This window comes from Dipodomys ordii, unplaced genomic scaffold, assembly GCF_000151885.1.
Source record: "Dipodomys ordii isolate 6190 unplaced genomic scaffold, Dord_2.0 Scaffold33, whole genome shotgun sequence".
Taxonomy (NCBI): domain Eukaryota; kingdom Metazoa; phylum Chordata; class Mammalia; order Rodentia; family Heteromyidae; genus Dipodomys; species Dipodomys ordii.
In genome coordinates, this window is record NW_012267249.1 from 4,882,206 (window position 1) to 4,892,184 (window position 9,979).

The window sequence follows — 9,979 nt, forward strand, 5'->3', positions numbered from 1 at the left end:
ACATAAGCAAAAAGAAAAAAGCCGGAAGTGGCGCTGTGGCTCAAGTGGTAGAGTGCTAGCCTTGAGCTGAAGAGCTGAGGGACAGCGCCCAGTCCCAGAGTTCAGGCCCCATGACCAGACCCCCCCCCAAAAAAAACTGCAAAAACAAAACAAAAGGCTGGGTTTCTTTTCTCACTGGATCTAACAGTAGTTGGAGAACCCTTGATGAGGAGCCGGGGAGGAGAGGTACGTCCAAAGTCATTACTATTGATCTTTGCAACCTGAGGGCTAGTAGGACAGAGGACAAACGTGGCTCAGATACAACTTGTGAAGAAATGGTGCCAGAAAATTAAGACTTCACAGGAGGCCTCAAGGACTTCCCTTTACTTACCCTCACCTCCTAAAATTCTGTCTGTTGGTAAAATGAACTCAAGAAGAAGAGGGAGGAAGAAGAAGAGGAGGGATATTGAATTAAATTAGTCCCAGCAATGGGAGCTGGAGCTGGTAAATGTGGCAGTTAATGTGGCTATGTATGTTCCTCACCGCCAATGCCTCCTCCCCCATCCCAACAAGAGTCCGCTCCCAGAATGAGCACAGAAACCACCTACAATTCCATGCCCAGGAGGAAGCCTGGCTTTCCATGAAGAGATTGTATCTACACCTCTGCTACTGAAGATTGTATCTAGACCTCTGGACTAACATAAAGAAGACAATCACAAGCTAAGAAGTTGAGGTTAAGCATCCCTAATTCTGAAAAACACCGATAGAAATATGAGAGACCATTGCTTTTTTCGTTTCATTTTTTATTATCTCTAAGTAGTTGTACACAGGAGCTATTCAACAACATTGTTTATGAGTACAATACAGCTGGATCAGTGTCACCTCTTTCAACATTCTCACCATCCCTCCCAATCCACTCTTTCCCTGACAATTTTGTAGGATATATATTGGATTTTTGGCTGCATTCCTCTCCCCTTCTTCTCTTCATAAACACACTCACAAATTAAACATATGTGTTTAGGATCATCTCACGTACTTACCATTCTCCTGTAAGAACATTTAAAATCTACTCTTTAGGAATTTCCAAGAATGATGTGCATTATTACTAAAGCCAGCTGTGACCTGGCATCTGTAGCTCATACCTGTAATCCTTGCTACTTGGGAGGAGGATATCAAGGCCAGCCCAGGAATTATCTGAGGATTTTGACAAATGCAGTTGGTCTGGGGTAGGGTCTAGGATTCTGCTTTTCTAACAGGCTCCAGCTATTGTGCCTAATAGATCATGCTTTGAGTAGAATGCAGCTGTAGAGACTGACCACTATGGGTGGGGAGAATGTGTTTGTTTATACACAAGGTCCCAGAAACTATTTAAAGTAGAAATACCTATCTTCCATTGTGGTAAGGCCAACAGTCATGTCTTAGCAGGTTATACCCAAGTGCATAGCATGGCTATCTGGACTCTGATGGTTGCCCTCCTGGGCTTTATGTCTTAGTAGGTATAAGGTCTTAGACAAATCTTTAACTTCTCTGAATCCAGGTTTCCTTATCTTTATAATGGAAATAGCAAGTCTGCTGTAATGACTTTCCAAGTCAATAGGTACAAAGTGCTTAATGTAAGCAGCTTAATTAAGTGCTCATTCAATGTTGCTAATCTTGATGATAGAGGCTGTTCTGTTCCAGTTAACACGGACACACAGGCTTATTCTCCTTTTGGTGGATGGTCAAATATAAACCCCTCCATCTCCCTCCTACCAAAAGGCCTATGTCCTCTCTTTCAAATTCTTCCTACCCTTCTCCCCACTCCCCCTCCTCTGGCCCCAGTGTGGTCTGGATGGGCCCCAGAGGGGCAGGGACAGGGACAGGACGTGGGGCTGTATCTTACAGGAACCTTAGGGGCTGGCCTGGGAGGGGATTGGGGCCCGGCTTCCTGAAAGGAGGATGGGCTAAGGCAGGCACACAGTTGCTGAGAAGATGCCCTCCTGGGCCCTCTTCATGGTCACCTCCTGCCTCCTCCTGGTCCCTCCAAACCTGGCACAAGTCACCAGCCAAGGTGAGGTGTATGGAGGGGCCTGGGCATAGGGAACCCTAGGAGGGGATGGGAGCCCTGGGAAGGGATGCAAGGTAGGAAGCCCCCCACTAGTTTCCTACCCATAAACATGCCTGGGGGAAGAAGGAGGGGAACCAAAGCCCAACTCACCAGCTATTTCTTAGATGTCTCCTTGATGACCTCGGATTCAGAACCCCTGAACTGTTTCTCCCAAACATTTGAGGACCTCACTTGCTTCTGGGATGAGGAAGAGGCAGGACCCAGTGAGACATATCAACTGCTATATGCCTATCCAGGGTAGGTGCTGGGCTGTGCCCTCCCCCATATATCTGCCCCTGTACTTTGTGCATCCTATTAGCTTCCCTGTCTTTGGCCCTATCAGGGGATGATTACACTACATGCTCTAAGTAGCCACCTTATACATGGCCTAGCTCAAGCCACCACGCAAGCCTCATTCCACTATGCCAGTGAGTGAGAAGAAAGTGGCAGTAATGGAAACAGAAGCTGGGCATGGGCCCCTACCTGGGTCCTCAGGGCTAAGCATGGTGACTGTGTAGGTAGGACCTCTCTTCTGCCAACAGCGAGGAGCCCCGCACCTGCCCTCTGATCTCTCAGAGCGTGCCCCACTTTGGGACCCGTCATGTGTGCCAGTTTCCAGCCCAGGATGAAATACGTCTCTTTTTTCCACTGCATCTGTGGGTGAAGAACGTGTTCCTGAACCAGACTCTGATGCAACGAGTGATCTTTGTGGATAGTGTGGGTAAGGACATCTCAGTCATTCCGTTCTCTGCCTGTAATCTAGGTCCTAGAATCAGACTTGTGTAGATAATGTGGACATTCCCCACTTTCTGACCCCCAGAGGCATCTTGAGATCCTTTTTACCATTTGCTCCAACCTTAGTATCCAGAGCTAGACCTAACCTACAAATCACTTCATACCACCACTCACCTATTCATTTACTCATCAATTCAACTGTTATAGAACACCTCTGCGTGCCAGGTACCCTGTCAGGAGAGGAAAATACGAAGATGAAAAGTGGTCCCTGCTGTAAGGAGCATGGAGTCTGGCAAACCATTACACTATAGTGAGGTCACTCTTCTTGTGAGGAAAGGAGAACAAGATCAGGAATCATTCTTCCTACTTGTCACTCAGCTCCAGAGAGTGATGACCTGTGATCTTTTAAAATCAGAGCTGCTTCTAATTCCACCTCCAGCACCCCTTCTGCAGTCCATGGGTTGAATCATAGTGGGTGGCACTCACAGTTTTGATCTACCCTATCTTGCCTTCAGGTCTACCGGCTCCCCCCCATATCATCAAGGCCATGGGTGGGAGTCAGCCAGGGGAACTTCAGATCCGGTGGGAAGCCCCAGCACCTGAAATCAGTGATTTCCTGAGGCATGAACTCCGCTATGGCCCTGCAGATCCCAGGAACTCCACTGGCCCCACAGTTATACAGCTGCTCCCCACTGAAACCTGCTGCCCTACCCTGCCAAGGCCAAATCCCGCCTCCACCCTACACCAGTCTCCATGTGCTCTGCCCACAGCAACCCAACAGGATGGACCAACAGAGACCTCTCCAACTGGAGAAGTATTTGAAACTCCTTCTGTTCTACCTCCTATCCCCTTCCCCCAACATTTCCCCAGTCAGGGACAGGTCATACTTCGGAAATTCTAAACTCAGTTTGTCCTTGGAAATTATTGTACACTCTGATTAGCGTTTAGGAGCCCTCTCTCTTTAGGTGGTATCTCACTTTGCATCATTTACACTGACAAAATTGAGATCTAATGGGCCTCCAGGTTAATGGAGATTTCCTTTCAGAAATCTCTGAATATCCCCTGAAACCCACCAATCTGGTCCCCATTCTGTGTGTTGTACATCTAACCAGTAAGGCGCTAGCTCTGAACACACAAGGCATAGGGGTTCAAGTATTAGGGGTAGATGTCTCGGATGAGAGGCAGACCTAGATTCTGATGCTGGGATTTTTATCCCCAGGCTCCATCTCTGAAAGTCAGGGGTGGAAGTTGCCTCATCTCAGGGCTCCAGCCTGGCAAGTCCTATTGGCTCCAGTTGCGTAGCCAGCCTGATGGGGTCTCCCTCCGTGGTTCCTGGGGATCCTGGTCTTTACCTGTGACTGTGGACCTTCCCCGGGATGCAGGTGGGTCAATAAAGAAATGGGGAGATAGGAAGGAGATTTAAAAGAAAAAAAAGAACTGTAGGAAATCTTAGGCTGAATGTGAAGGCTCTGAGAACCATGGTCCTGCCTGATAACCTCAATCTTGCATTGTATAGGGCAAACTCTGCTCAAGTGAGAGAAGAGAGAACAGAGCAGATGTTCTGTTGTAGTGTAAAAATGATCTGGATACTCTATCTACAGCTCTATAGACTATGCATGGCTCTGATAGGGCTTCATATTTTGACCTCAGTGACAATTGGGCTTCAATGCTTTACCTTGGACCTGAAGAATGTTACCTGTCAGTGGCAGCAACACAACCATAATAGCTCCCAAGGCTTCTTCCACCACAGTAAAACACGGTGCTGTCCCAGAGACAGGTAAGAGTTGAACTGAGGTTTTGGTTGGTGTGATATCATGAGAGGGATGCTAAAACCAGCAGAAAAATGTAAAGATTGCTCATGGAACTCTTCACTCTCCTGCTTTTAACTGCCAACTAGGCTCTGTGCTTTGTTATTTACTCTACCATTCTCACATGAATGTTTTGTATTCTCAACCTTATCTTTCCATTCCTCCTGGGAATGCTTTAATCACATCACATCATTGTCACAGCCTACAGTCTCATTTACTTCAATTTGTTCCCCATGCTTTGTACTTAGTGATCTTTGCTAAGCTCAAACATTGCTAGATCTGTGTAAAAATCATACTTGGTATAGCCTTCAGCACTCAAATATGTAATACAACTTCGCATGGTCAAATATGGTTTCTGATCTGTTGAATCTAGACAAAAATTAGCCTGGCCTTTTGGGATGTCTACCAAACTCCTCACTGACACACATTACCAACTTTTGACTTCTACCAATTACATATCTCTAGATGATGTCCACTGTAGTATAATGCTGCCATTACATTGGTCCAAGCCATTATCATCTCTAACTTCATGAAAAGAACTGATACCTTTCCAATCATTCTCCGCCTAGGGGCTGGAGAGTTCTTTTGAAAGTACTAAACTGAACAGAACATTCCCAGCTTTAAAGAAGTCTATCATGGCCTTATAAAGTTCTGAAGATCTACCTCCCATGTGTTTCAGCTTCTATGCTATACTGCCCTTTGCTCCCTCTGTTCCAGCACTGGCTTTCATTGGTTCCCTTATATCTGCCATATTCCCTTCTGCTTCTGAGTCTTAGCACATACTATTTCTCCCTCCTATCTTTACTTCTCTGTACTCCCTCAGGGAACTCTCCCTGATCTTCCTTATTAGATCCAATAGCACACAATTTTACATTCTTGTTCTTTTCATAGTTTACCATTTACATTTTATGTGATTATTTGGTTGACTAAAAAGTTCTCTCTCAGAACTCCAGTTGAGAAAAGCTGACCTTGACTATGACCCAAAAGGATAAAATCCACCTGTTTTTATGCACAAATATGTTCTCATCTACCTGAAATACAACAGGTGCTTAGCTGAAAATTGCTCAGTGATATGGGTATGGTGGCTGGATGTGGTGGCACATACTTGTATTTCTAGCTTTCAAGAGGCAAGAGGATCATAAGGGAGGCTAAGGCAGAGGCCAGCCTATTGAAACCTGTCTCAAAAAACAGGCTCCAGTGGTAGAGCATCAACTATCAACCATGAGCAAGCAGGCTGAATGTGCACCTTACATGGACCTTACACAAGTCCAATACCAGAAAAATAAATTACCAAACAGTTCAATGAGTGAATAATTTTTAAAACACTCAACAATTGCTGGGTGCTGGTGGCTACTCAGGAGGCTAAGATCTGAGAATCACAGTTCAAAGCCAGCCCGGGCAAGAAAGTCCATGAGACTCATATCTCCAATAAACTACAGAAAAAGCTGAAAGTGGAACTGTGGCTCAAGTGGTAGAGCACTAGCCTCAGGGTAGGCTCAAGGACAGAGCCTACGCCCTGAGTTCAGTCCCTGGCATTTAAAAAAAAGAAGACAACAATTTTTTAATGTATGTGTTTGCTTCTATACATTTTAAAATTATATAAAATATTATTGGGAGCTAAACACCTGTGGCTCAGACCTATAATCCTAGATACTCAGGAGGCTGAGATTTCAGAATTGTGGTTTAAAACAGCCCACCAAAAGTCAGCAGTGGAGCTTAAACAGTAGAGTGCTAGCTAGAACACAGAAGTTCAGGGGCAGCCCTAAGACCAACATACATATCCACATTTTTAAAAATTAAACACACACACATATATGATCACATTATACATACTTTTTTTTTAACACTTGTTTTTGCGGTGCTAGGAATAGAACCCAGATCTCACATGTGCTAGACAAATGCTCTATCACTGAGTTACATGGTCAGCCTTTCGTTGTTTGTTAATTCCGTTTTTAACTATGTCTTGGAACTCATTACAAAAAGATGTCATTCTTGCCAGGGACCAGTGGCTCACATCAGTAATTCTAGCTACTCAGGAGGCTGAGATCTAAAGATTGCAGTTCAAAACCAGCCTGGGCAGGAAAGCCCGAGAGACTCTTATCTCCAACTAACCACCAGAAAACTGGAAGTGGCGCTGTGGCTCAAGTGGTAGAGCACTAGCCTTGAGCTGAAGAGCTGAGGGACAGTGCCCAAGCCCAGAGTTCAAGCCCCACAACCGGAAATAAAAAAGATGTCATTCTTTTAAATAAACAGTACAGATTTCCATTGTGCAGAGGTACAATCCATGCATGGACGAAAGGGTGACAAAGCTGAAATCATCATTTATTCTATCAAAACCTGCTTTTCTATGTGTGTGTACATGTGTGTACATGTCTGCATGGTGTGTGTGTTTGTGTACGTGTGTGTACATGTGTGCGTGGTGTGTGTGTGTGTGTACGTGTGTATGTGTGCCAGTACTAGAACTTGAACTCCGGGCCTTGTGCTCTTCTTTGGCTTTTGCATTCAAGGCTGGCACTCTACCACTTGAGATCCACCTCCAGATTTATGCTAGTTAAGTGGAGGTAAGAGTCTCTTGTATTTACCTACAGGCTTTGAACTACAGTCTTCAGATTTCAGCCTCCCAGTTAGCTCAGATTATAGGCATGAGTCACGAGCACCAGCTTCCACTTTTCCTCTTGATTGCCCTCTATTCTACCATGAACTCAGTTTCTACGTAGAAGTCACGCAGGACGTTCTCCATTCATACGTTTTCTACATCTATCAGAAATAGACTGGTCCCTCCCACCTCTTTCAATATCTCTTGAATCATCTTTACTCTACCCCACCTCCACCACTTATCTTCAGACCTTCATCACTTGGCACATGAAAAACCACAACAATGACCTAATGGGTTCCTCTCTTTCTACCTACCCTTCACAAATCCTTCCTACAAGCTGCAGGTAGAGTGACCTTGTGTAGTACAGGATAATTATGACACTTTTCTGTTTAAAATCCTTAACTGTCTCCACATTTTCTTCAATATTAAATGCAAGCGGGCTGGGAATGTGGCTTAGTGGTAGAGTGCTTACCTAGAATGTATGAAGCCTTGGCGTCAATTTCTCTGTACCACATAGAAAAAAGCTGAAAGTGGTGCTGTGGCTCAAGTGGTAGAGTGCTGGCCTTGAGCAAAAGGAGCTCAGGGACAATACCCAGGCCCTGAGTTCAGATCCCAGGACTGGCAAAAAAAAAAAAAAGATTAAGTCCAAGCTCCTTGGAAAGGCCACAAAGCCATCCATGACTGGGCTGTACTCTCACAAGCATTATTACCAGGCCTTAAGTCATGTTACAGTGTATCACCAGGTCCTGTATCCTAATACCATTCTACACCACTTAGTATTTCCCCCAAAGCACTGTATGTATATGCGTGAATATCTTATCTGAGCATAAGCATGTACCTGAGATGTTCATTTGTTCCCTTTACCCTGTCTCTCCAGTCAAGGTTAGATGTCCCTCTGTGATGCTCCCAGGTCAGCCTGTCCATGTTACAAAAAATACCTGTTTTTCTGCGTCTCCCAATGAGATTATATTTCATTGAAGATTATTCCTCTATGTACACAGAATGCCTAGCACAATGCCAGGCATATGAGTAACAATTGTTTGGTGACTAAATGGGTAAAGATATAAATATATACATAGTGTTTTAGAGATAACAAGTTACTTAGGAATCGTAATCAAGAATCAGACATGATTCGTTTGCTCAGTAAACAAATTTTTTTTTTAGTAAACAAATTTTTGAGGTGAGTTATATGCTAGGCATTGGGGATAGAGAGACAAAACAAAAAAGATTCTAGGGCTGGGAATGTAGCTCAGTGAAAGAGTGCTTGCCTAATATGCATGAAACTCTGGATTTGATCCCCAATAACAATAAAAACATTTTTTTAAGTAGGGAAAAGATCCAGCATTGATAGGGCTTATATTTTAGTGGGGAGTAGTGAGAAGGACAAGGATAATAAGTTTCAGATATATATATATATATATATACATACATACATACATACATACATATAATAAAGACTAAGCAAAGGAAGTATTACTTTAAACTGAGTACTCAAAATAGCCTCATCAAGGAGGTAATAGGTTAGCTGAGATCCAAGAGACAAAAGGGAGAAATGCAGGACAAAGGCAAAACATAAAGACAGGACATGAGGCATATTTGTGATAGAGGCAGAAGGCCCACATCGATGAAGGGTATGAAAATCACAGGATAAAAGAACAGTTAAGGAAGGAGGAATCAAAACACATAGAGTCTATAAGCATAATATTTAGCCTAATTAAAAAAATTTTTTTTGTTGTTCCTAAGGCCTGAATGCTGTCCCTGAATTTCTTTTACTCAAGGCTAGCACTCTACCACTTGAGCCACAATGCCACTTCCAGCCTTTTTTTTTTTAGTGTGAAAATACCATACAGAGGGGTTACAATTACATGGGCAAGATAATGAGTACCAAGCATTGTTGCCTCCTCCTTTGTTTCCCCATACCATCCCTTCCCCGCTCCACCCCCCCTCCCCCTCCCCCCTCCAGTCTTTTTGAATAGTTTATTAGAGATAAAAAGTTTCACAGACTTTCCTGCCTGGGCTAGCCTCTAACCTCAATCCTCAGATCTCAACCTCCTGAGAAGATACAAGTGTGAGCCACCGTCACCCAGTTTAGCTTGGATTTTATGCCAAGTGGGATGAAGAGGCATTGAAGGATTTTTAAGAGGAAGAGTAAGCTAGTGCTTTTAAATCACACCTGTAACCCTAGCTACTCCTTGAGGTTGACATCTAAGTATTGTGGTTTGAAGCAGCCCAAGCAGGAAAGTCTATGAGACTCTTATCTCCAATGAACAGTAGAGCTATGACTCAGATGGTAGAATGCTAACCTTGAGCAAAAAAATACCCCTCACGAACAGTCCCAGGTCCAACATTCAAGTCTAAGGAGAGCATCAAAAAAAAGGGGGGGAATAATAACATGATAGATAGATAGATAGATAGATAGATAGATAGATAGATAGATAGATAGATAGATAGATAGATAGATCAGGACTAGGGACATAGTTCAGTGGCAGAGAGTTGTCTAGCAAGCATGAGGCACTGGGATCAATCTTCAGCACAGAAAGAAACAAAAAATCCAGGTAGAGTCCCAGCACTCAGAAAAGATTAAGGCAGGAAAATCATGAGTTCAACTCCAGCCTGAACACTATAGCAAGACCCTCTCTCAAAAAGTAAAAAAAGCCAGGTACTGGTGGCTCATGCCTGTAATCCTAGCTACTCAGGAGGCTGAGATCTGAGGATCGCAGTTCAAAGCCAGCCCAGGCAGGAAAGTCCATGAGACTCTTATCTCCAATAAACCAC

General features: G+C 44.0%; 1 protein-coding gene across 1 annotated transcript in view; it reads left to right on the plus strand.

Moving 5' to 3' along the window:
- The first annotated feature begins 1,950 nt into the window (after positions 1-1,950).
- Mpl (MPL proto-oncogene, thrombopoietin receptor) overlaps positions 1,951-9,979 on the plus strand; it is a 13,196-nt gene continuing 5,167 nt past the window's right edge. The window contains exons 1-6 of the mRNA XM_013016782.1: positions 1,951-2,029; positions 2,191-2,323; positions 2,608-2,786; positions 3,316-3,614; positions 4,020-4,182; positions 4,451-4,577. Coding sequence (XP_012872236.1) covers positions 1,951-2,029; positions 2,191-2,323; positions 2,608-2,786; positions 3,316-3,614; positions 4,020-4,182; positions 4,451-4,577 — 980 coding nt within the window. The remainder of the gene's footprint in view (positions 2,030-2,190; positions 2,324-2,607; positions 2,787-3,315; positions 3,615-4,019; positions 4,183-4,450; positions 4,578-9,979) is intronic.